Here is a 26,857-nt window from a genome sequence, read left to right as displayed (position 1 = left end):
GATCAGGCTATAGAAAAATGAAACTTCATGGAAATTATCGAAACAATTTGCTTCTGAGAAAGGATTGTGCATAAGATGAACATTGGATATGTTTTCTTCCTTATTTATTCTTAAGTACCATTTGAAATATGTTCAGGACCTTGCCTAGTTCTGACTTGACATTTCAGTACGGGCCCTTTATTTAGGTGTAAGGGAAGTATTATCTAAAGATATAGTTGAAATCTATTCAGTAGATCTTCTAAAGCCATAGTTACTGCTTTATTTCTTGAAGTGGTTTGATAGTTTGTAAATTAAGGCATAATACAGCCACTCAGATTTTACATCTGAAATAATGCAAAGTTGTTATTCAACTAAAAGCATGTTGAAAGGTGAATCAAGCAGTTTTCATTTCCTGGTTTATTTCAGACTTTTTTTTTTTTTAAGAACAATGGATTTAAGGAAACAGTAAGTTCTCAGGACATTATAATTTACTACTAGAAAATTAGTAAATACATGTTTTCAGGGAAGTTTTGTCATAAGCAAGAGGTAGCAACAGTACATAACCTGATGCTCTGCAGTACATGTGCAAGGTTAGTTAAATTATTCAGGTGAATGGCTGTTTATATATGCTACAAATCTGTATGTGTCAAATGTCTGTTAAATAACTTAGAGATTTAAATCTTGGACTGCTGAAGTATTACGAGTTTGCAGACTACTTAAATATGGCTCAATTTATACCCTTTCAATCAAAATTTGGAGTTGGATCAGAGGGGGAAAAAAAAACCTATTTGTATTTAAATGTAAAGGTATCACAAAATATTAAAAAGTTGCATTTGATGAATATCACAGTGGCTAAGAAAAACACTTCAAAAATTAAATTTCATCATACTTTTCTTCCAGATTCAAAGAGCCTGTCTTCTCCTTTAAACTTAGCTGACCAAAGACTCCTTGATGCTAGTACTCAGTTTCAGAAGAAACAAGGCAAAAGCAATATTGATGTCTGGTGGCTCTTTGATGATGGAGGTAAAGAGCTTTAAATTAAAAGAAATGCTAAAAAACAAAATCACTTCTGTAATTTTGAACTATCTTCTAATAGATAGTTTGTATATAGATTGCAACTTTGTACTGTATTAAAATCTCACACACTGCTATGCTTTCTGGTGAAAATACAGGTTTGACACTCTTGATTCCATATCTTATTACAACCAAGAAAAAGTGGAAAGATTGTAAGATCAGAGTGTTCATTGGTGGGAAAATAAACAGGATCGATCATGACAGAAGAGCGTAAGTTTATATTTTGAAGTCTTAATAGAGCATGTTACACAGTACATGACTTCCTGTTGGGCTTCCTTCCTTTCTTGAGCCAGCAGTGTGCTCTTGTGGGCAAGAAGGCAAATGCCATTCTGGAGTGTATTAGAAGGTCAGTAGGTTGAGAAGGGTTCTTCTCCCTCTCTACACTGCCCTCGTGAGCATCTGGAATATTGTGTCAAATTCTGGGCCCCTCAGTTCAAGGACAGGGAACCACTTTAAAGAATCCAGCACAGAGCCACAAAAATGATTAGGGGAGTGGAACGTCTCCCTTATCAGAAGAGAGTGAGGGAGCTGAGTCTCTTTAGCTTAGAAAAAAAGGAGACTAAGGGGTGACCTCATTAATGTTTATAAATACATAAAGGGTGAGTGCCAAGATGATGGAGTCAGGCTCTTTTCAATCATGCCCAAGGACAGGACAAGGGCCAGTGGGTGGAAGTCAAGGCATAGGAAGTTCCATGGAAACATTAGGAAAACTTTTTTCACTGAGTGTGACAGAACACTGGAACAGGCTGCCCAAGAGGGTTGTGGAGTCTCCCTCTCTCTCGATACTCAAAACCCATTTGGATGCATTCCTATGTGATCTGTTATAGGTGATCTTTCTCTGTCAGGGGGGGTTGGACTGGATGGTCTTTCCAGGTCCCTTCTGGCCCATAACATTCTGTAATTCTTTGGTTGAGGTGTAATCACACTCTATTTCCTTTCTCCATAAACAGTTCCATTTCCCCCAGATTGTTATGGATGAGATACCTCATGCTAAACTAAATTTTTCTGCAGCATTGTCTGAAACTAACTTTTTCAAATGTTTTCTGAGGTTGTCTTTAAGGGAGACTAAGAGGAAAGTTATCTTATGTTTTGGTTTAAAATGTTTGGGGGAGGGGTGGTTTGTTGTTTGGCTTGTGTTTTTTTTCATTGGGTGCTGGGTTTGGTTTGTAGTGTTGTGAGGGTTTATTGGTTGGAGAGGTTTGGTACATTGTTTTGGGACTTCTTGGTTTTCTTTGGGTTTTTTTGTGTTGGTACTTTTCTTTCTCAAACTAGGGGTTCTATTGACAAACACCTGTCTGTTTGCCCTGTGGAATAACTATAAATCTGATCATACATAAAGGCTTGTTTTTCTCATACAGGATGGCTACTTTGCTCAGCAAATTTCGGATAGACTTCTCAGATATTATGGTTCTTGGAGATATTAATACTAAGCCAAAGAAAGAAAAGTAAGTCTCAAAAACTCCTAACTTGCTAGTTATAGTTGAATTCTTAATATCTTTTCATGAACTTAGCTTCATTCTTCACTAAAAACTGTTTTGGGAGAGCTATTCCTATGGCACCCAATGTGGGAGGGAAATTAAACAATAGCTCCTACATATAAGAACATAGTTAAAAAAAGGAAAACTCTATCTGGCCCTTAGACTATAATATTAAATCTAGAAATATACAGTTTTTTAAAAAAATTCAATTTGTCTAGAGCAATCTTCCTTAAAAAGGGAAATTATTACAAAAATTTAAATAGTCTTCATCTTACTTGGAGGCTTTATTTAATGCACCAAACCTTGGTCTTCAAATAGGCTGATTTTTTTTTTAATTTTTTTTAATAGCTTGGACTTCAAATTTACACAGGAGTGATCACACAAGTGATATTTCTGATTTTCAAGTTAAAAAAAAAAGTTAATTGTAGATGACTTTCAGTATGAATTTATAACAGAATGTCTAATATCTGAAAGACGGTATCTTTCTCTCCTTTCAAGTGTTCTTTAGAATGTTGTTGTAAAAATACATTTTATATCAATCTGCATGTATCTGAATAAATTGACATGTCATGCAAATTAGGAAATACTGCTTTACAGCTTACATAAATAGTAAATGCTAATACGCATCCTTTTGTATCCTGCTTTTTATTCACCCTTCCTTACATGTATAGACTATATCGAGCAACTAAACCAGAGTACTTTTGATACTGGTATTTTTTTATGTCTTTGCTCCTGGGAGCCAGCTGCCGTAGATAAAATATGACAGAATACATGAGGTTGGAAAGGACCCTTAAGTCATCTTGTCCCAGCCCACCTGCAGTAAGCAAGGACATCTCCAACTAGACCAGGTTGCTCAGGGCCCCATCAAGTTTGACCTTGAATGTCTCCAGGGTTGGGACCTCAACCACATCTCTGAGCAACCTATTCCTGTATTTCACCACTCTCATTGTGAGGAACTTCTTCCTTAATGTCTAACATGAACCAACCCTGCTCCAGTTCAAAACCATTGCCCCTTTGCTGTAAGTCCATCTAAACTTTAGTCCTTTCCCACCCTTCCTGTAGGTCCCCTTCAGACGAAAGCCTTGTGAGATACCTGCTAGCATTAATTGTAGCTGTAAACTAAATGGAGGAAGATGATAGTTACTGTGGTATATAATAGAATATTGGTCTCCTTTTTGTTCAGCCAAAAATAGATCACCTTTAGCTTCCCTTTCGATGAAGGTGTCAACTTCAGTAAAGACCACCAAGGATAGAAATAAAAGATGTTTTAAGTAGCCTGAGTGCTTCCTGGAAGAACATGAAACAACTCAGTTAGAAAATGGCCATGGAGGGAGCGTTTTAAGTGTACAGAAACTAACCTATTACTGATATGTCTTATACTACATAGTACTGATATTACAATATATCCTAAGAGGTGTTTCTTAATGTTTAATCTTTCTCCAATGCAATTTGCAACCACAGAATACTGGCAATATTTAATCATTTTTGTTAAAAAAATTAATCGAGTAGCATCAAAGTGCAGTTATTTCATTAGGTTAAAGGCATATGTTTGGTTTGTCTTGTATGCTTTTCTTGCATCTCACCTACTAGGGCTATTCAAAGACAAGTTATTTTAATAGAGTGTGGCAGCCTTTGTTTGCGGTTCGAATATCATACTATGGATAAATAAAGTAGGGTAATATGGTGTAAGGTAAGTGGAACACATGAATCTCCAGCTGAACATGGTCTTTTACTGTGAGGGTGACAGAGTGCTGGAACAGGCTGCCCAGACAGGCTGTGAAGTCTTCTTCACTGGAGGCTTTCAGAACCTGCCTGAACATGTTCCTGTGTGGCCTGCCCTAGGTGATCTTGCACTGGCAGGGTGATGAGAATTGATCTCCAGAGTTCCTTCCACTCCCTGCCGTGAACATAAGTTGTGTTTTCTAGTAGCAGTGCTTTGATCTTCTGAAGGTTTTATCTCAAAGGTCTTGCTAAAGTTCAAGTAAATGCAGAGTAACACCTCATATTCTAGCAAGGGCAACAGAAAGGTGAACAAGATGGCTGTGGTTATTTGCATTTACAAAAGGAAGCAGAAAGAAAATATCAAAGCCAAAATCCTAATGGCACTAAGGGTGAAATTTGATAAGCTACTGGTTTTAATGTGACTTGTAAATTACTTCTCTTTTAAATATAATTCTGGATAAGCTGCTGTTAATTACTGTACATCTTCTGAGGTAGGATTCTTCAGCTTCCAAACATAGCAAAATTCTAGCAAAAGTTATAGTAATGGGTTAATGCAAGGGTTAACCAGTCTGTTCCCCCCATCACAGAAGTGAGGGAAAAACAACACAAAAAAGCTCTGGCTTGAGACAAAAAAAAAAAAAGATCGAGTTTACTGAGCAAATCAGGTGATGATAACACAAATGCACAATTGCCTTATCCTTTTTGCTGAAAAAGCACAAGCAGGCAGAAGCAAGTGAGCTAAAAGCCCAAATCAGACCTAACCTCCAACCCTCCTCCTCCTGCTGCTATCTCAGCAGAAGAGCACACACCCATAACCTGGAACCCAAAAGCTGCAACCAGAACAGGAAGCATCCCGGGTTACAGGCTGAACTTCAAGTACTTTGCTTCAGCCCACACTTTCTTTTTGAAGCTGGCATGAGGCAGGATGGTATGAATAGCAGCAGACTAAAATTCAACCTATGACCACTAATTATGGCTTTTATTAAAGTGGCTAAAACTTTATATTTGGTTGCATGATGAGCAGTAAAAGCTTCTACAGTGTCTCTTACTATTTGCTGAGCTTGCATATACAAATAGCTGATGATCTAAGGGCAACTGGCAACAATAGTTTCAGTTAACTTTATATTTCCAAGGTAATAAAACTTTCTAATGATGTAAAAGTCATTGCTGACCTATAGACTCTACTGTTTTAATATGGTTCTTCACTTAATCATTCTAGTATTGCAGCTTTTGAAGAAATGATCGAGCCCTTCCGACTTCATGAAGATGATAAAGAACAAGAAGTTGCAGATAAAATGAAGGAGGATGAGCCGTGGAGGATAACAGATAATGAACTCGAGCTTTACAAAACAAAGGTTCTGTATTCTTCAGAGCTCTGTTAGATATTAAACTTTTTTCTCCTACTGCATTTGTGGATGTGAAATCAATGAGTTCATTACTGCTACTCTGTCTCTTCCATACTTGTTCTTATGAATAACTGATAGAAAGGAGCATCTAAAACCATTTGGATGGTTCCCTAAAACAAAAAAAAAAAAGAAATGTTTCTGTATTCTGTATGAGGGGAGCCTAGACCACTTCCCTGCAATATTCTAGCAGTTAATTTAGAATAATACAGTCTATATTAATCTGTTTTACTTTTTTTTCCTACCATTTTTTTTCCTTCTGTCATTAAAAGAAACACCAAAACACACTACATTTAATTGTGGTGGTAAAGAACAGTTTAAGGTTTGACATTTTTTCTAAGCTGTTGTGTATAATCGAGACCAGAGGTATTCCTCTCAAGTGCTTCTGTGGAGGAGACTCAGGTCTCATCATGTAAGGGGGTGCATCTAGAGACATCTAAAGAATGGTTAATTTTTTTTTTTTATCTGATACACTTCAAGATGGTCCTGAATACATTCCACCTTTATCTTCTTTTTTCTCCATCTCTTTGTTTTAGAGGAGAAATGGGAATGTTAGGCCATTCTGTGTAAGAAGTGTAGTAAGTGGCAGGGAGAGGAGGGAAAGGGGCAGGAGTCTAACAGGTACAGACTGACTGTCAGCAGCTGCTGAGATCTGTTAACTGTGTATTACTCAAGAGCCGGGAGATTTTTGAGAAGTGCAATTGCTTTAGAGTTAACTGCTTCATGCCTTGCTCTTCCTCAAGTCTACAAACACTGGCAAAATACATATGAGTGAGATAACTGAAGGCATTTATTCTTTTGTCTGCTGATAGCTTAATTGTTTCTGCAGACAGTAGCCCACAGGCAAACTAGAATTCAGCTCATCTGAGAACAACAGAACTATTAAGAAATGGTTAACTCAGAATCTCTGCTAACTAGGAAGTTAGTTGACATAAAAGAGAACTGAAAATTACTGAGGAAGCTACCTTGGCTGTTAAAACTGGGTAGAGGAATAAAGAAAGGGAGGCCTTTTATGGAGATAAGCTTAGCAAATGAAGATGAGCTTATAGGATACAGTTAAAAGAACTGAGGTGAGCTAAGGGCCTCTTGCTTCCAGGAGCTATGGAGGAAGTATCACTGTTTAGAGGAACTACCTCAAATTCACATTTCACCATGCTTGCCTTATTTGTTTGCTGTTTTTTCTCTCAGCCTTGCAACCTGTATTGTGGAGAAGTGAACAGGTTGCTGGACTGAGGTGGAAGTACATGCTTTATATAAATGACTGATACCAATTGATCACAACTATTTTCTGTTGTTTTGTTGTTGTTTTTTTTATTGAACTTTTTGTATGTTTATATAAAATTTTCCTAAGAAGTTTCATTTTAATTACAGACTTATCGCCAGATCAGGCTAAACGAGTTGCTGAAAGAACATTCAAGTACAGCTAACATAATTGTCATGTAAGTAAATGACTGTGGCCTTACCCTAACTGATACAGAATTGTAATTTGAAATATGCATAAATATAGGTTAGGAAAAAGCCTCTGCTTTGGCTTTAGAATATAGATTTCCTCAGGGAGGTTCCAGTGCTGAAGGTATTTATTAGAAATATGAAGTTACTATATTGATGAATGAAAAGTGGCCTGTGTAGTTTCATGCTTCTCGATACACTGCTTTGGGTGATTAGCTCCACATTTGTAGTGTGGCTCATGATTCTTGCATTTCTTTCTCTCCTGAATGTCAACTATTCCCTTTTTTCAGGTTCTTCCTTTCAGAAGTTTTTTTCTCTCTAGGAAAACGTTAGGTAATTGTCCTGCTGATGAATTTCTGTGGAATTACTTTGGGGGTAAACAGGCAGAATGCAGATTGTAGGTTTCTTCACTGTGTTTACAACCCTGTTTCAGAACCCAGAAAGTGAAGTTTGAGAAGGGCAAAAGAAAAATGTATAGCATGTTTTGGAAAGATTGTGAGAGAATGTTAGACTACTGCAACCTGGAATTGTGAGAAAAAGATGTATTTTTGAATGTTAGGTTTTCACAAAACTTCAGTTAAGGAGAATTTTCTGTGAAGCCACCTGAATATAAAATTGTGCTAAGAGGCCAAAAGTAAGGGGTAAATAAATGGCTACGGTGGTTAAGATACCAGCTCTCAACTCATTAATTTAATTCTGAGGAGAAAAGCAAAAAGGTTGGAAAATTCAGTGTCTACCTCTTTGTAGAATCGTACTTCTCATACTTATGTGATATGACTTGTTAGTCCCACCAGCTTTTTCTAATTGTTGAATGCTTTTTTTTTTTCCTTGTGAATTGTAGGAGTTTGCCAGTTGCACGAAAAGGTGCAGTTTCTAGTGCGCTATACATGGCCTGGTTAGAAGCTCTTTCTAAAGATCTGCCACCGATACTGCTTGTTCGTGGGAATCATCAGAGCGTTCTTACCTTCTATTCCTAAGAGTACTGCAAAGTGGAACAGCCATGGTGAAATGGTACTTCAGTGCCCCAGGGAGAGTGACTGACATGGTCTATAGTTTATTAACATCACAAAGGCAAAAAGTGACTCTTCTTTTACTATTTCACTGACTTGAAAGCACACAAGGAAAGTCACTGTGTTTCTAAAGTCGTGATATCATGAATTTTATTCTATATTTTCTGGAATTTAATCTTGCTTAATGGGGGAGGATTCCTTGTTAGACTGAAGAACATGACAAGCTTTTTGTTTGCTACTTGAATAGCAGCAATAAAATGTTTTATTTTTGATCAATGAAAGGATTATAGATTTATAAAAAGCCTTTTAGCCTTGAGGTGCCTTCTGAAATTAACCAAATCTCATCCATACTCCTACTTTGTAACTTTATATGGAATGTCAAAATTTGCCTTCAAGTAAGTTTAGATCAGATTTCCTTTAGTTTCTAGTCTCTTCCATATTACAATAAAAACAAATGCTGCTTTTCAGTCTTCCATTGAGCTATTAGTTCTTAGTACTGTATGTTTTCTATTGTCAGAAGATTTTGGGTTTTTACTACTATATCTGTTAGATTTAAGGGTGAGAATTGGGGCAGGTCAGTTGAACTAAAGCAAATTCCCAATGCTATTGTCAAGACTTCATGTTGTTAAATTTTGTAATAGTTAAAATAAAACTAATTGTACTAGTGGGCAGTATACTTTTCTCTAGTTTGAAAATGTGTACTACTTGGCACTAGTCTAAGCTTACAGAGTTAACATGAGCTACCTTCGTAAAGGATACTGGTCAGTCTTTGCTCTGTAGCCCTAACTTGAAACTGAATTATCTTACTGGTCGAGGCTCATTAATAATACTACAAATTAGGGATTAAAACAAAAGACCTGTCCTAGTTCTTGGCCTATTATGTTTCGGTATCACTTTCAACTTATTTTGAAACAAAACTCATCTTAAGGCTTGAATGGGGATAATAAAGCAACGTGATGCTATCTAACAGTAAACACTATGTGGAATCTTGCTATCCAATATGAAATGTAAAAGCTACGGTTCTCTCACATTTTTCAACAAATGGTTAAAAGGACCACTAGTTACTAGGGGAGATGTTTTTAGGTCAATTCATTCAGTTGTCAGAAAAATACATTTAGTCTTATTAAATAATACTCAGGTTTGATTGTCTAGCAATTTAGATGTATTCCATACATCCTACTTTATACATTTTCTATGTTCAGTAAAGAAACTGCCAATCTTGTGTGCCCTTCCATTTTATATTTTGAAAACTTCATAAGTTTAGTCTATTATGAACACCTACACAAGAAATTTCACTTGAGCCTTTGTATAAAGGCAATAACGTGAACTGTTTTTAAATTACCGATATATGTTGGATAGAAAGGATTGCCTAAAAACATTTCACAAGCTTTTGATATTAGCATTGGACATGCTACTGGATCAGTTTACCAGTGGTTGAGTGGCTTTCATTTAAGGATGCACAGAAAAGGTGTATTTTTATGCTCAATACAAGATCAAATTGGAATGTAATTGTTCCTTTTGAAGGACAAGTCATAATTATTGGCAAGATAGAGCTTCAGGCTGTTGTGGTGAAAGATAAAAATATTTTACACAGTGCAGTATATATACTGGTAAACTGAAAAAATCTTTTGCTGTTTCTGTCAATTGGATTTGGGCTATTGAATCATTTCACTTAAAGAAAAAATAAAAGAAAAACATGCATGTTTTGCTGCTAAGTGTGAGATAACTGATGCTAGCATGAACCCAGCTTGTTATGATAAACATTTTAAGACAAGACAGTTTGCAGAAGACAGTTTGCAGTAAAAGTGCTGTTTCCTTCCAGATGAGGGGGTGGAGATCAAACTTACCAACAAATCTATTATAGGTTTTATAGCATTTTCAGGGAATAAGGGTGTGTTGCATTGTGAATACAGAATCATTGCCATCTTCTTCTTTCATGGGTTACATTCTTTTGAACAGAAAGACAGTAAGGCATGGACTTAGTGCTGCTATATTAAAAAACAAGAAACATTTAAAAAATGTGCACAGGTACACTTATTTAAAAGGTTTTTTGCCCATTCAGGAAACCATTGCTTGTGATCTGTAACACAGAAACCAAATGAAGTGTGTGTATACATGCATATATGTGTATAAAATTATATAAAATATATCTAAATATGCATATGGGGATAGTTAAGGTAATGTCTGTGAAATAACATAGGATGCTTTTCACGTGCACTCTCAGAAGTCCACTTATGCTAGGCATGAGGTCAATTTTCAAGATTATCTACTACACTAAAATTTCAACTTAATGGTAATTGTTTGCAACAGATGTCAGTTAGTGGCAGTCACTTCAATTTCTGCTTTGATTTTGACACCAAATTTAGTTATGTTCCAATCATTAGTTACTTGAAAAATCACTTACACATGGCAATTCATACTTTCTATAGATTAGGTCTCTTTATATTGTATTAGAAAGACAGTAGTAGCTGGAGAAAATTGATTATTTATTTGTTCACTTATATTTGTATTTAGGTTTCCTTTTACGTGCATTCTTTTTATATGCTTTTTCTGACATTACATATTTAAAAATAACTGAGTAATTTAAAGATTTGAGTGTTAGTGGGTAATGGCCCACTTGGGTTCAAAGATATAAGATTTGATACTGTACTGTAACTGTCACACACAAATGCTTTTCTAATGTTTTAACGTAATTATTGCAGTTAATACTTTGTACCAGGGGGATGTCACTGCAATAAAAGGAAGTGAATTCAATACAACTGTCTTGCCTAACAAAGCTTTTTTCATTGGTGGGTGATAGAGAACTGTGTTCGTAATTCAACAGATTAATGCTGAAAATAGTTCTCAATATGTGCTTACTGCAGGCATCTGATAACCTAACTTTTCTTGTGGAGCTTTTGTAGACCATATGCAGAACTTACTTGTGTTCCTAGTATAAAGCGGTAAGTGCTCTGTTTTGGGGTAGAACGTTTATTGCCACTGGGTTAGGAACAGCATTGGCAGCATAAGAAAAATAAACTTTCACTCTGCTAAATCCGTCATGACTTGCAGAGCAATCTGCAGTGTGTGGTATGTTTAAGGTGAAACGTTGGATGAAATTTGTTTTGCACTTGTTAAAAGTACACTGCATTGACTCTGACCTGTTCTGATGTGTAAAGAAGTAGAGAAGTTACATAGCCATTTTACCACTTCACCTATTTGTTGGTGAAGTGGTTGATCAAAATAATGACATGGTCTCTTTAACTCAGTTCATAGGTAAGTGACTTCATGTTTTTTTCAGAAGCTAAAAATTCAAGGTTGATTTCATCACTTGACTATATAATTGGTGAAGGTTCACACTGCATACTAACCCGTTCTGGTTTTGTTTTGGAACAGGAAAGGAGGGCTTGGTTCACCTTGGTGAATGTTCCTTATTACAACTAGAAGTTGTACTTGTGTAACTTCTGTGGGATCCTGTACATCTTGCCTCTGCACCTGAAACCTAGTTTATGTTCAGCTGGAGTGGGAGCTAGGTTTCTGGTCTGAGGGACTACAGAGGCACTGAAGGTGTCTTGCTTCAGTACTACTGCATTGCTTTGATTTGCAGACTGGATTCATTCTCTGGATGCTGATGCCTGCATTTAGGAGAGGGGTAGACAAGTAGGAATCATCACGTTGTTAACTTGTGAACCGTAAGAGTGAATGCTGAATCCATAGCATGCACCTTTCTCTTGAAAGGTGCCTCATACCCATGTCATCTCAGGACAAAAAAAATGTCATGTTTGGGCTGTATACTTCCAGGCTGCTGACAAAGGTGCACAACCTTAAGTTATCTCTATCACCAGGCACAATACATGCCCATGCTGACTGCTTACATTCCTGTGCTTACTGCTGTCAGTGGGCACAGAAGTGAGAACAGAACAGGAACCTGAGAACACTTAAAAGGAACCCGAGAACTGTTCCTTTCTGGTCTTACCCTCAATCTGCTTTCTCTGCCATAATAGGCTGGCTCCATAACTCTAGGAATCCACTTTCCCACCTGCTCTCTACTGGTCTTGCCTCCCTTTTCTGTCTCCACTGCTCATTGCAGGGTGTCAGGCTGTCATAGAATCACAGAATTACTGAGACTGGAAAAGACCTCTGAGATCATTAAGTCCAGCCTATGCCCTAACACCATGACATCAGCTAAACCATGTCCATGTGCTACACCCAATCTTTTCTTCCACTATCTCCTGTGATGGTGACTCCACCACCTTCTTGAGCAGTCCATTCCATTGCTAATCACCCTTACTGTGAGGAAGTGCTTCCTACTATTCAACCTCCCTTGGCACAGCTTCATACCATGCCCTCTTCTCCTGTCCACTAGTTCTCAGAGAAGTGCCTAACCCCCACCTGACTACAACTTTTAGGTAGTTGTAGAAAGAGATAAGGTCCTCTCTCAGTCTTCTCCAGGCTGAACAACCCCAGCTCCCTCAGCCTTTCCTCATACAGCTTTCTTTCCAGCCCACTCTCCAGGCTCATTGCTCTCCTCTGCACCCACTCCATCACCTCACTATCCTTGCTGAAGTGAGGGGCCCAGAACTGCACACAGTACTGGAGGTGAGGCCTCACCAGAGCTGAGTACAGGGGCAGAATTACATCCCTAGTCCTGCTGGCCACACTCTTCCTGATACAAGCCAAGATGCCATTGCCTTTCATGCCACCTGGGCACACTGCTGGCTTATGTTCAGCTGGTTGACAACCAGCACTCCCCAGTCCTTCTCTGCCAGGCTGCTCTCCAGCCACTCATCCCGGAGTCTGTAGCACTGCGTGGGGTTATGGTGGCCAAAGTGTAGGATCCTGCACTTGGCCTTTTTAAACCTCAAACCGTTGTCCTCAGCCCACCCACCCAGCCCATCCAGGTCTCTCTGGAGTGTCTTCCTACCTTCCAGCAGATCAACACTCCCTCCCAAGTTGGTGTCATCTGTGAATTTGCTAACAGTAGACCTGATCACCTCATCCAGCTCATCAACAAAGATGTTGAATAGAACTGGGCCCGGTACTGATCCCTGGGGTACACCACTGGCCACCAGACACCGACTGGATGCCACTCCATTCGCAAACATTTTCTGTGCCTGCTCATCCAGTCAGTTTTTAACCCAGCAAAGGGTGCACTTCTCCAAGCCATGGGCTGCTAACTTTTCCAGGAGGATTCTGTGGGAGACTGTATCAAAGGCTTTGCTGAAGTCTAGGTAGACCGTCTCTGCAACCCTCCCCTCATCTACCAGATGGGTCACCCAATCATAGAATAAAATCAGAGTGGTGAAGCAGGACCTTTCCTAAACCCATGTTGGCTTGACCTATTCCCTGGTTTTCTTGTACATGCTGCTCGATGGCACTCAGGATGAGCTGCTCCACAACCTTGCCAGGTACTGAGGTCAGGCTGAGACGCCATCGCACAGCCGTGTTTACCTGCATGTCACAATGTAACGGCGAAAGGGACGGCTTAATCGGTCGGGATTTAGAATGTCAGGCAATAGTAAATGTAACGGTTTAGCCACGCCCTCTCCAAAATTGCTTCACTGACCCTGGAACCGCGCCGTTACCACCCGCGCCCCGGCACCGCCCCGCCCGGCAGCTCTCCGCTCCTGTGGGCTGGTGGCGCCGCCTCTCACCGGCGCTGGGCTCATTGCGGGGAAGGGCGAACTCAGGGCCGTTGGAGAGGTGGAGGCAGGGCTGTGCCGCGGGTCTCATGGCCGTGCGGAGTGCTAAGCGGCTTCCGCCAACAGCCGACCGTGCCGGCTGGTCATAAGCCTGCCCTTTCGTAAAGCGCTCCGTTGTTTGCTTACGCGTAGTGCTGTGTATTGGGAAGGGTTCCCCTCTCGCCCCCCAACCCCCCCTCCCCCCACCCCCCTTTTTTTTTCCTTTTTTCTTCCTTTGAGGCTAGGTAGAATCTTGCAAAACAGGCTGCTTACAGCAGTCTAATGGCACTGCTTGCCTGGAGGTGGGAGGAAGGCCTCACGGCTCCCCTCCAACCCTGCGGGACTCAGTGGAAAACGGATCCCGATCAGCTGCAGCCAAATACGTTCTGTTGTGCGGTTCAGGATCTAGGTACCCCGTCTTCACAGTCGCTCTGTTTCCGTGCTCAGTAATAATGATTTTTGGTGAAAGAAATAGGAAATCTTTCCCCTGTAATTTTCTAGGAATTCAAACGGCAGCAGTCACGCCAGATGGCACTGTTGTCTTCCAGCATTTTGGGGAACCTCTGGAACTGCTCTGTCCCATACATCATCTTGCACTGTGCCTTCGGATTCATGGGCTAAGTGACTGCGACTGAGTGCTTTGGGTAACAACGCACATCAGCGTAACAGTTTTGATTTGCAGTACGTTTTTCATAACTTTTTGACTGTGAATTAGAGGACAGTATAGCATTAATTCCTCCCCTCATCCTGTGTAGGAAAAATGCTCTGGTTTTGTTCTAAACCATGCAGAAATCTCCATGCAGATACTGCCTGGATTCAGATACTGCCTGATGAGTTCAAGCAGCCTTTTCACCACCAAGTAGCCACCATTTCATAAAGCACCGTGTAATGCTCACTTTTTGCAGTGGCTGTATCCAGACTGCCATGTCCCGTTTAGTTTCAGAGTGATCCATAACGTTTGAACAAGGCATTTTTGCTTTGTTAGTAACAAGTCAAACATCTGCCACCTTCTACAAATACAGAGGTATGAGCAAGATGAAAAAAGCTTTACATCATCCCAAAATATGCAAATACTTGCTGTTTAAAGTATTGGAAGAAACTAGTGTAGCACTAGGCATTTCCATGTTTATTAAGCTTGGGAATCATTTTATCACTCTGTGGAAGTGTTTCACAACTAATAAGTAAATCTTGGAACATGTCTGCAATTAAATTTCTCTCTCTAAAACAGATGGTAAAATGCAGTCACAAGTGAAGTGATGGGATAGAGAGACGTCTTTATAAATAAAGACATTACAATACGCAGCGCTAATAATGAAACGAGAACTAGGAATCAATCAAGAGTACAAAAGGGGAATTGTTGGAAAATGTTTCCAAATTTTGATTGGCCAGGACAGCTTGTGCCATGATCTCAGCAGTTTGACCTCATCCTTATTGCCTGTAACTAGCAAAGACTCTTTGCATCCTTATCACTGAAGCCTCCCCATTAACATATTTGCCTGGGAGAGTATAATGCCTAGTTTTAATGAACGTGCTTGTCCGGGGAACATGTAATAGGTGGACTGGGAAGTCTGTGTATTCTGAATACCTCAGCCAGTGGGGAAAGGAAGAGGGATACTTGTGGCCAGAATTTAGGATAAAGGGAGACTGTGTCCTCCAGCAATTAGACAGAGTCTTCAGGGATATGTCCCTGTGGACTCTCTCTTTATTCGAATAAAGTCTTACAGGACTTCTGTCTCCTTTGTAAATACTAACCTCTAGCGGTTTTCCATATGAAAGGAAAGTTTTCCATATGAAAGGATTCATACAGTGTTTTGCTGAAAATCAGAGAACTGGGATTAACCTTGAAACAACCTTACTCCCAGCCCTGTGTGATCATTCCCTCTTTTGGACCAAGCTGCCTGCCTAGCTGATTTAACCACAGTGTAGCAAATTATAGGTACTCAAACAATTCCTTTGTGCTCCTGTTTACTGATTACATAGATTAGCATTTAGAACAGTATTTTTAAAAATTGTACATGAACCAGGGGATAGAATGTTAGATAATCCAGTGTTAGGCTGTGTGGTTTATATTTTGGTCAGGTTAACTCAACTCATTTCCAATAAGAAGTGAGGATAAAAAAACCCCAAAAAACAACAAAACAAAACCAAAAGCAACATCATCAGAATATACCTAAACCACAAAAAAAGAAGCAAAATACTAAGTAGTACCACTTATATTAAATGCTTGTAGTAAAATGTAGTTTAATCACCAGTGACCTAGAAATTGTAGTATGTCAAAGCACAGCACTTGCAAAGAAGAGCTTGTACCTTGAAAGAAATGACATTTTATGGAATGTCACGGCTGCGACCTAAAGGGAATTAAATGTGCTATTTTTGAAGGCTGCTGAGTAGGGAGGGACAGTGAGTCCTGAGAAGGAGAGTGGTACCCCTCCTGCAGCACCTTCCTTGCTCCAGCTCAGAGCAGAGGCTACATGCATGTACAGAAACGTCATGCCATAGTCATGGCAGCAGTGGAGTAAGCCAACTCCTGAGACCCCCTACACATCCCAGACACATTTTGGGAACTGTTCAAGAGAGACAGCGCACATGCTCAACAAACCCTGCCTGAGGGGAGGACTGCAAGGGACTGCAGACAATTAAAGGGGCAAAGTTAGCCAGGCCAGGCTGGCTCCCCACCACTCTGGAAACCCAGATCAGAGACTGCATGATGCTGAAGTCTGGGTGCCGTTATCTGTCTCTCCTGGTTATTTTCGGTTCCTCCTTTCCTTCTCTCTTCTCATTTCTAATTTCTTGACAAGTTGAAGAACACCTCCTTGCTGTGTTGCCATTGCTGTTAATATTCAGTAAAGAGTTCAGTTGGGTTCAGAAGTTGCTTGGTGCTGCATTCAGGTCTGTTTGTGTGTCGGGGATTTCAGAACCCATCACAGCACTGTTTCTAAACCTAGAGTCTGAGGCTTGGGTTGTGTCATGGAGTCAGCCAACAACAGTCATTCACAGTATTAACATAAGAAATTAAGGCTAACTACAGAATAGTGTTGACTTTCCCATGGTATTTTGGCTAACCTTGTATAGAACTAAATTTTACTTTTGATTGCACAATTGACCATTTTTAATTTTAAGAGCCATTATTCTCATTAAAATCTTTCTGTGTTCTTTAGCTAGCAATATTAGTATTTCAGACATGGCAAGATTTATTGGGAAAATGCAAGCTTTAGCAAATACCTGCCAAACCTTCATCCATTACATTTTTGTTTTAATTGTATTGCAAGATACGGGGGTTACTGCTTTCATGTTCTTGGCATATTTTTAAGTGCGTAAAAAGTGAGGCTTGATTCTCAGATGGGGCCTCAGAGTCACCATGATACAAAAAAAATTCAATGGGGAAAAAAAAATAATTGTGATTACTTGTTAAATCCTGGAACTGCGCATCCTCTCTATCTGGAAAACAGATCTGACTTTTCCCTGTCGTGTAGTATTGGCCAGCCCTGAAATTCTCTAGTCATTCTAGAAAACTCACTCTGTTCCAGACACAGAACATTCCAGTACTTATGATTTGGAGTCTGTCTTCACAAATACATGTGTGTCATGTCTCCAAATGCATTTTGTGATTACTGAATACAGTAACAATGAATTTCCCTAATGTTTGAGAACTTTTTTCATCTTAAAATTGCTCTTCCTCATGCTTTCAAAGATTCAGGCTAACATACTTCTACTAATAACCTGCTGTCTATCTCCCTTTACATAAAATATTCATATATTAATAAAAGAAAGGAATTATATACTTATTATATTTGTCACTCACAAATGAAAAAAATCAGGAATTATGGCACTGCAATTCTTTTCATAATTACTGATTTATTTGATGGAAGTTATTTGCCTTGGGTATTCCTTGAAACACACACACACACACACACACACACACACACACACACACATATATAAATACATATATTCAGATTTACCTGACATGTAATAATGTATTGGTTTAAACAAGACAATATGAAATTGCCTGGCTCCACACTTTCTTGATGTTGCTTTCAGATATAGTTGTGCAAGTTTCATTGTGATTCAGTGCTGTTTCTGGGGGCAAGGGGGTGTGTGCAGGGGAAGTATAAAGGAATAAAAATACCTCTAGGTGTCTGGCAATTATATCCATAACAGCACTGATCTTAACAACTCTTAACAGCTAGTTTCCAAGAAGGCTACTCCCTGTCCAAAATGGGAGCTTTCTAGGAGACGCTTATTGCAAGAAAAGCCAACAGACTGATCCCAGTAGAGCATTAGCCCTTGTTGCCAGCTCTCAAACAGGGAGGAAAAAAAAGTAGCAACACTCCTACAAATGGCTCCTCTGAGGCTACAAGTTATGGAGGATTTTATCAGCAGACAAATATTATTTGCCTGTGCTTTGCACACACAGTTGATTTAAAGCTTTTTTTCTAAACAAGAAACTATCATCAGATAACACTTGCATTAACTAATTACAGAGAAAGCACAAAGTACAAAAAAAATAGGTTACCCCTTGTGTCAGTGTGAGATGAAATTCCCCCCCACACCAATAACCAGGTTAGCTCAGTCTGGAAGCAAATGAAAGCTGTATTTACAAGCAAAATCTACAGTCTATGATGAAATGCAATGAATATGTACAAATATACAAAATTCACAACATTTACAAATATATACAATCAACAGAAAAGCACAACCAAGCTCCCTTTGCTTCCCCCCAGAGGGGACCTTTCCCAAGGTGACTCTCTCCCAGGGGCTTCCTCCCCCAGACCTCCCCTGGCAGAAAGCAGTTAGTTAGGTAAAAGCAAAGAGGTTGTTAACTTAGCTCACCAAGGTCAGTGTATTATCTTCAGCCAGAAGAGAAGAAGCAAAAGCAGCCAGACAGCCCAGCAAGTTGCCCTGACTGTGCCTACTTTGAGTAGTAGTTCTTAAACACATGGCAGTGTTTAGAACAATCATTATTTTGCTTTCTTACACCCAATAGTGACTTATTTACACTCTTTAGCTTTCTCTGCTTGAACTTTGAGAAGAAAAATTAAATAGACAGTTTCAAACCATCACAAGAAATAGGTTACCCCTTTATTAGAAAGGCAGCATTATCCTCTACTGTCTTAAAATGCATGAGACAGCTACATACAATACCCAGAAATTAGTCATTCCCAGCTCCAATTCCAGATAAAAAAATATAGTGGATTAAATAACCAAAAGCCAAGGCAAGACATACAAAACAGAGCCAGTTCCTTTCCACTCAAGTTGGATAGGAAGTGTCCTTTCATAGGATGTATCATAGTGTATGTATCATAGAGCATGAAAAGTAATTTCTCCAACTCTGGTTTCTCATTCAATGAGAAAACTGAATACACAGGCACAAAAAAAGACAGCGTTCCAGAAAGCTACAGAAACCCAAAATCTGTTGCTAGCAGTAAAGTGAAGGTTGTCTTGCTATTGAAGAGATAGAAACTTCTTGCCAAGTATAAATCTCTTGTCAACATGAAGCAAGATCACAGTGACTAACGGTAACATCTAGGGCAGGCCTAGCAGTAAGGCCTAAACTAAGATAGGCCTATACACTCCAAGTAGTCTAGTAAGTCTGTGATACTTCCTTAACTAAAAATTTTAAAATATATGTATAAATAATTGATAAACTAAAATTCCTCTTTGAGAAAAGTCTTTCAGTTGGTTCCAGCTCTGTCGTGGAGAGGGGGAATAGGGATGGAGGATGGTGATTATTAATTATGAATTGTGAAAATATGAGTTATATTATTATTAATGTTCGATTAATTACTTTATATATATTGATTCAGAAGCACGGTTGTAATAATATAGACCATAACTGATTTACTATTTACAATTATACCCAATTATAATATTTACAGTCAATTCTAATTAAGGGAACGAAAGGGTGCAGTTCCGCCGCTGGCCCACTAGATGGAGACTCGACAAGGCGCTTGCGGCCGCTAGCTACAGGTACAGAGCTGTTTATAATGTTATCACGAGGCAGGTGAAGCTGGAAGTATCACGCGGCTGTGCCTGGGCGCTTTGAATAGAACATTACTAAATGTTACACACATGAAAGATACATGCAGCGAGACAAATTGCCGGATCACGCGGGCTCGATGGGTATCTGCTTCTGCCCGAGGTTGGCCCCGTTCGGGCAGCGCTTTCTTTCTCCCTTCCGGCTCTGCAGGGTGGGGAGGGGGCAAGGTTGGCTTTCTCCTCTCGCGGTCTGCGGGAAGGGCAGTTCGCTTCTTTGTCCTCCCGCGGTCTGCGGGGAGGGGCTGGCTCCCTGACCGGAGGATCGGCTCAGGAGGACCAGGGCTTTTCGGTGCTCAGCCCTACGATCGAGGACGGTTTTCCCATAGGCAGGTCTCCGGTGGGGGGTGAGGTGACGCGATGCTTCCCCCGCCTCGGCTCGGCTCGAGGTGAGCTGATTGCCGCTTCTCTGGGCGACTGCTTCCATTTAAATTATAATGGTACAGTCATTGCCTTGACTTCAATGGAGAGGCTAATCTTTGCTCTCTCTTATTCCTCGGGGAAAATCTCGGGTGTTTCACCCTGATATGGGCTGAGGAGCGGCTACAGGGGGTGGCTCCTTTCTCTCCCGTGGTCTGCGGGGGCCACGCAAGATGCGTTTCTGCTTATTTGGCTGCTTAATTAGAATCATAGAATCAAGAAGGTTGGAAGAGACCTCAAAGATCATCGAGTCCAACCTATCACCCTAAACCTCATGACTATATATTAGCTTGCAGCGTTTCTGGACAGCCAGGCTTGGGCTAGTCCTTCCCCCTTTGGGTTACAGCTTACCCTCTCTGGGGGCTTCCCTCAGTCCTTTTCGACTGGGTCTACGTCGCCTCTGGCAACAAGGTCATCCTTTGCGGGTCCTCGATGAACACTCCGTGGGCTGGTTTCCATGTTCGCAGAGGCTTCCAAGTACGCTTGCGTGGGAAGGCTTATAGCTTACACAGTCGTGAGTTGCATGATGGATGAAAGCAAAGGAGAGAGCAAAGTGGCACCAAAATGGGGCAATACTTATAGACACTCGAGGCTGGACTTAGCCAATGGGCACACTTGCCAACAACCTGCTTCCACCTATAGAAAAGGTGAAGCTAGAATTATGCCCTTAGATGGACAGAACACAGGCATCCCATTGAGGGATTCCACACCACGGCTACGCACCAGGGTGTCCCCTCGGAACCCATAAAACGCCCACACGGTCACCCCAGCAGAAAACCTTGAGCCCAGCCACCAGAAACCAACAACGCCCAGATACCATTTTAACTTTTCCACCCCTGCTCTTCTCCAATCCAATTTGCAGAGTTCAGCACAGCAACCATCCTCTGCTACCAAAAATCTGTGCTGGTTTGGGGCCAGACAGATCCTCTCTTGCCCCGAAAGGGACAAAAGAATGAGACTCACACAAACAGATTGGAGAGTGATGGAAAGTTTAAATGGAAAAGCAATTGGTGAAGCTACAGAGAACTACAAGCCACAAAGCATAGTGACAAAGAGTATCCCAAAGCGTATAGAACCCCTCACAGAATTCCCAGAGGCTTCCCAATCCTTCCCTTCTTCCCACCTGAGGGTAAACCCAAACCCCCCAGGGCTCTTTCTTCCCCCTCCCGCTGCTAGGCAAGTCTCAGGATGGCCAGGTCTGAGACTGCCCCCCCCTCCATTCTCCTCCTGGCATTAGGCCTACACAGGCCTAAGAGGCCTTGAGGATACTCCCCCGGCATTACCTGATAAGAGAGGACATCTCCCGTGGGAGCAGAGAGGGAAGAAAGAGCAAGAGAATGACTTTGCAGATGGCCTTATAGGGTGCAGGACTTATGGGTAGAAATACGCCGTTTCCTGTGTCCACCCCTGTGGGTGGGCACCCAGGACACCAGAGGTGTATCTCATGCGGCAGTGGCAGGGGGCACCCAGCCTAAACTGCCACAGTTCCTTAGGAGACAGGCTGGCGCCTGAGCCTTTTGTCCTCCTCTCCTGAAAGGAGGGTGGAAGGGGGACTTCCCAGAACATGTTGGGACAAGTTAGCTGGTATCTGAGGGCATAATTCTGGGCATGTGATGCCTTCACGACAAGCTCCAGCTTTATTGCTAAGACTCCATCCCTCATCTCTAGACCTAAACATCAGCACTGAGGTTCAGCATCATTTACCATAACCCCACAATGTTACCAGGCACAGTGAAGAATCTGTGCCTCCTTTTCTACTCCAAATGCACCAGACCATTTGACCCCTTCCTCAATTGTGGGTCCAGTTCAATAGAGGAGGGAGGACTGCTAGGTGTATTGCTGACTCTAAGCATCCAGTAATTATTTCTGAGTGCATCATGTCCTTTCTTCATAGCCACACCTCTTAACCTGACCAGCAGTAATGCTACAGGAATTCAAACACCCCATTACTTCATGTTCCTTCTCTAACAGGATGGGGCTATAACAGCTTCTCATAGGCCAGTCTCTTCAGCTAGCGTTTGGGACAGGACTATTTTTCTCTGTGATTATTTTTTTTTTCCTTTAAGTAGATTTGGAAGCACAATGCATTATATATCTAAGTTTTCACAGAATCAGAATTTTAAGGGTTGGAAGGGACTTCAAAAGATCGTCTAGTCCAGCTCCACTGCCAGACCAGGATCACCTAGCGTAGCTACACAGGAACACATCCAGGTGGGTTTTGAATGCCTCCGGAGAAGGAGACTCCACAACCTCTCTGGGCAGCCTGTTCCAGCTTCTGTCATCCTCACAGTTTAAAAGTTTTTCTTTACATTCAAGTGGAACCTCCTATGCTCCAGCTTGCACCCAATGCCTCTTGTCCTTTTACTGAACATCACTGAGAAGAGCCTGGCTCCATCCTCCTGACACCTGGCCCTCATGTATCTATAAACATTAACGAGGTCACCCCTCAGTCTCCTCCAAAGCTAAAGAGACCCATCTCCCTCAGCCCTTTCTCATAAGGGAGATGCTCCACTCCCTTTATCATCTTCGTGGCTCTGCACTGAACTCTCTCAAGCAGTTCCCTGTTCTTAAACTGAGGAGCCCAGAACTGGACACAGTAATTCAGATGTGGCCTCACTGGTGCAGAGTAGAGGCAGAGGAGAATCTCTCTTGAGTTACTACTCACACCCCTTTCAGGACACCATTGGCTTCTTAGCTACAAGGGCACATTGCTGGCTCATGCCAATCCTTCTATGCACCAGGATCCCCAAATCCCTCTCCTCTGCACTGCAGTCATCAGTATATACCGGTATCTGTATTTGTTGTTTCCAGATGTGAGACTCTATAATTGTGTAATAAAAATGAATATTTTTATATATTTTATAATTAATATCTTGAGCAGTGGTATCTTCAAACACCACCACAACTTATTTACAAGACGTATTCACAGCATCAACTATTTGGTTGTGGATTTTATGCTCCACATAGAGAGTTAGATGATTTAAGCACAGATCTAACCTTTCCAATACAGAAATTCAAATTGGACAAATTGGACCAGTGCTGTGATCTGTGGGTTTCCCACAGATGGGGTTACATGGCAGATCGGCCAGGTACTCACAACTTGCTGGTTGTCACAGACAACTTGTCTGGTGTCTTCCCAGATGCTGTGGCTACAATTCAAGCAGTCCTTGGCTAGGAGATGGCTAAAGAGCCTCTCTCTGTTGTGGCCAGTTCACGGTCTGGAGCTTGCTCTTGGCTCAGAGAGAGCTACGGGGACTCTCTCATGTGTGCTCCCTTGCTGGGCTGCAGCCTTTTGTGGGGTTCAGTTCCCTTGGAGCTTTTCCCCTTTCTGCCTCAGTCCAGGTGCAAGGCCTGGGTGAAGCTGTTGGTCTGCTAGAGCAGGTTCTTCAGCTGCTACTCGGGCAGCACTTGGCTCTTGTTGCTGTCTGGGTGAGAACAAGGCAAATTCCCTGACTTCTTGGCTGGTTTAAATACTGTCTCAAGACAATTAATGCCCTTTGGTAACACAGGACTCTGATAACTGGACCTCTAGGATGGGGCATATCCAAAGATGGCCAGGAGCACACACAGTTCCCATCTGTGTTACAAAGTTAATTACATGTGGTACATGTTCATCTGGACCCCAGGAAGTGTCCAGGAATGCACATTCATGGGTGCTTACAATGTTAATCACACGTGTTATACATTTACCTTGGCCGTCTGGACCCTAGAAACTGTCCAGGTCAGCACGTTTGCAGGTGCTTAGCCTATTGTACGGGTATGGGCATGTTTGGAGATTTGACTCTTCAGGACAACTTGCCCTTGTTCTATTTAAATTTCTCCCTGCCCATCTCTCCAGCTGGTCTAGGTCCTGCTGAATGGCAGCACAGCCTTCAGGTGTGTCAGCCACTCCTCCCAGTGGCACACATCTGCTAAGTAATCTAAAAACTTTTTATGGAGCAAGAAGTGGAAGAAAAGGAAAGGGAAGTTATAAATAAAACAAACCACTTTCTCTCAGATCTTGCTTTTTAGTAGGTAGTAGACACCACACCAGGTATTTCAACTGTTTCTACTATAAACTTAGGTACATTGATACCATCAGCCTTGTGTGCTGAATAGACCAACATTGATTTATTTTTCCCATACAAATCGCTCATCTGCTTGGAATAGGTTCCCTGTTTAATCTCCATGCATGTTCCTGTCTTTTAGTATTTTCTTTTTGATGAAAATATTTAGGGTTTATATCATCTATGCTTATGTAAACTCACACAACGATTTCCCCTTTGGAGGGGGAAGGTTAAAAAAAGGTATTATTTTAGAATTTACTACTTTGTACACATCATTCCTGGCATCAACTTTTATTGTCTTCCTATCATTATATGAGTGTTGATGAGAAAAGGCTGTAAGAGGCCATTGCTCCCACAATAATTGAAGCCCATGTCAGCATTTCCCAAGAAAAATGCTGTATTCAGTCTTGACACACAGCTGTAATAGTGCTCCAGAGTACATAAGGCAGATGTGGCAGTGCATGTGCTTCTTCCCTTTGGTACTCCAAAGGTGTAGTGTTTCATCAAAAGTCTATTGTGTATGAGCAAAAGTAAACTAGTTTTGAATAATGCACTTGTATCAGTTTTAAAGATAACTGGTTAACACAGCTGATCCAACTTCTTTTTAAAAACAAGTTTTAGAGAAAGTAATTTTTAAATGGCCACAAGTTGTCTATTTCAGTAAACATTTCCCCCAAATTGTCATCCAGCCGTATATAAAGTAATACAGGTACTGGTAAGAGATCTATCTGAAGGAACTGATTTCAGTTGGATGTAAAACACAGTGGGGTTTTGTCAGTTCCAGGAGTTTTAAGTCATAAACCAAAAATCAAATATAAAAACCTGAGATCAGACATTTGTTAGCTGAGAGATTGAAAACTGTGAAAGACTGAAATTGTGGATGTCATATACCTTGACTTCAGTAAGTAGTCTTAGGCTCCTCTCCTGAGAAGAGCAGCAACACTTTCTTCATGCAAGACTGAATAGCATATGATATTATTACTCACTCACTTTACTGATGTGAATCCAAAATGCTGCAAGGCACTCTATTGTCCTCCCAGTCTATCCCTTCCTTTTCAAATGGGCTTAAATGGGGTTTGTGTATTATTGTTTGTATTTAGCATCCTGTCTGCTCCTATATGTTCACCAGCTTCTTTCAGTGAAAGGAAAAATAAGCTACCCTTCATCAGGATGTGCTCTTAAGGAAACGACACTCCAGAGGAAATAGCCAAGAAAAACAAACCACCATAACCAGTGCTTGAATGGAGCCCCAGCAAAGTAAATAACTGAAAATCTCTTGTTCCCATAAAATTACATTAAATACCCACCAGAATATTGCTGCTTGTGAGACAAAAAGCCAGTAAAAGAGAACATTAAATGGGCCTCAAAAAGGAATATAACTAGGTAGAGTTAATAAACCCTCCATCCATTGTAGAAAGCAGGATATTTTTTTTCATGTTTCTGATGTCTCAAGACTGTCTTTCACAGAAAACTGGATCATACCCATTTACCCACAGAACACACAAAAATCTTCCAATTATAAAGCAAGATTTACCTTTCCTCTTGCTCAGAAAATACTTTTCAAAAATTATATAAAGAAAATGTCTTATTGACATGAGAAGGAACCACTCTTAATTCTCTCAGTCCTTTATCTTAACAACAGCATCAGTTTGTAGTATACAAATGTGTTTGTGAAATAACCATCACCTGGTTAGGAAAGCTGCTTAGTTTTGCTTTTGTTTAGAGCTGCTACCTGATTAACCACTCTGATTTTCTTCATTTTTCACTTTCAGCCATAAATTTTTTTAAAAAATTGCCTCTCAATTTTCAAGTGTCACAATTTCTGCATTTTTTTCTCTATAATATTCAGAAGTCACGTCTCCAAAAGCAGTACCACCTGTCAACAATTCTCATAAAAGCTCAGAGACATTTACAAATGCTGCTATATTGCAGCATATCAGAGAACTACGCATTCAGGTGTATAATGCAGTCGACATCACATGAGCACACCAGGGTGAAGGCAGATTATGAAAGCAACCAAGAAAAAATATTTTAAAGTGACCAAGACAAAAACCAAGATGTGCTAAAAAATTAAGAGGATGAAGAGTCCAAAATACGGCCCACATAAGTAGTCAAACCCTCCAAATTTTAGTGATGTAATATCAACTATTCCATACCTAAATTATTAATTATGAAGAAAGAAAAAAAATGGAAAAAGCAGTGAGAAAAGAATAGCAAAATCTTTAAGGACTTCCACAGTACACTCTGACTTCTTAAAAAAACTATAATTATTATGCACAGAAGGAATTCACACACTCTATGCACTAGCTCTGACAGAAAATGGAAATAACACGAAAAATAATTTAAAAAGTTAAGCTGATTACTTCCACTACAAAGTTTTCCTTCAGATGCACCCTTTAGGGATACACCCCACAACTGCACTTATATGTATCCTATAACATTCTCCAACATCTTTTTATGTCAAATTACCTTTCCACACGAGACCATAGTTTCTCTCCCAACAGACTGGGAGAAGAACAAGTGACAAAGATGTGGCCTTCCTCCTCTTTTTGACACTCATCTAACTTCAGTTCTATGCCA

At 40.6% G+C, this 26,857-nt stretch overlaps 1 protein-coding gene across 1 annotated transcript in view; it reads left to right on the top strand.

Annotated features, from left to right (window-relative positions):
• SLC12A2 (solute carrier family 12 member 2) overlaps nucleotides 1-8,082 on the top strand; it is a 61,813-nt gene extending 53,731 nt beyond the window's left edge. The window contains 6 exon segments of the mRNA XM_054397599.1: nucleotides 880-1,002; nucleotides 1,152-1,263; nucleotides 2,412-2,498; nucleotides 5,473-5,608; nucleotides 7,028-7,095; nucleotides 7,947-8,082. Of these exon segments, the coding sequence (XP_054253574.1) occupies nucleotides 880-1,002; nucleotides 1,152-1,263; nucleotides 2,412-2,498; nucleotides 5,473-5,608; nucleotides 7,028-7,095; nucleotides 7,947-8,082 (662 nt within the window).
• The last annotated feature ends 18,775 nt before the right edge of the window (nucleotides 8,083-26,857 follow it).

This window comes from Indicator indicator, chromosome Z, assembly GCF_027791375.1.
Source record: "Indicator indicator isolate 239-I01 chromosome Z, UM_Iind_1.1, whole genome shotgun sequence".
NCBI classification, from domain to species: domain Eukaryota; kingdom Metazoa; phylum Chordata; class Aves; order Piciformes; family Indicatoridae; genus Indicator; species Indicator indicator.
Note: the sequence above shows the minus strand (reverse complement) of the source record. Positions and strands in the feature narration are given on the sequence as shown.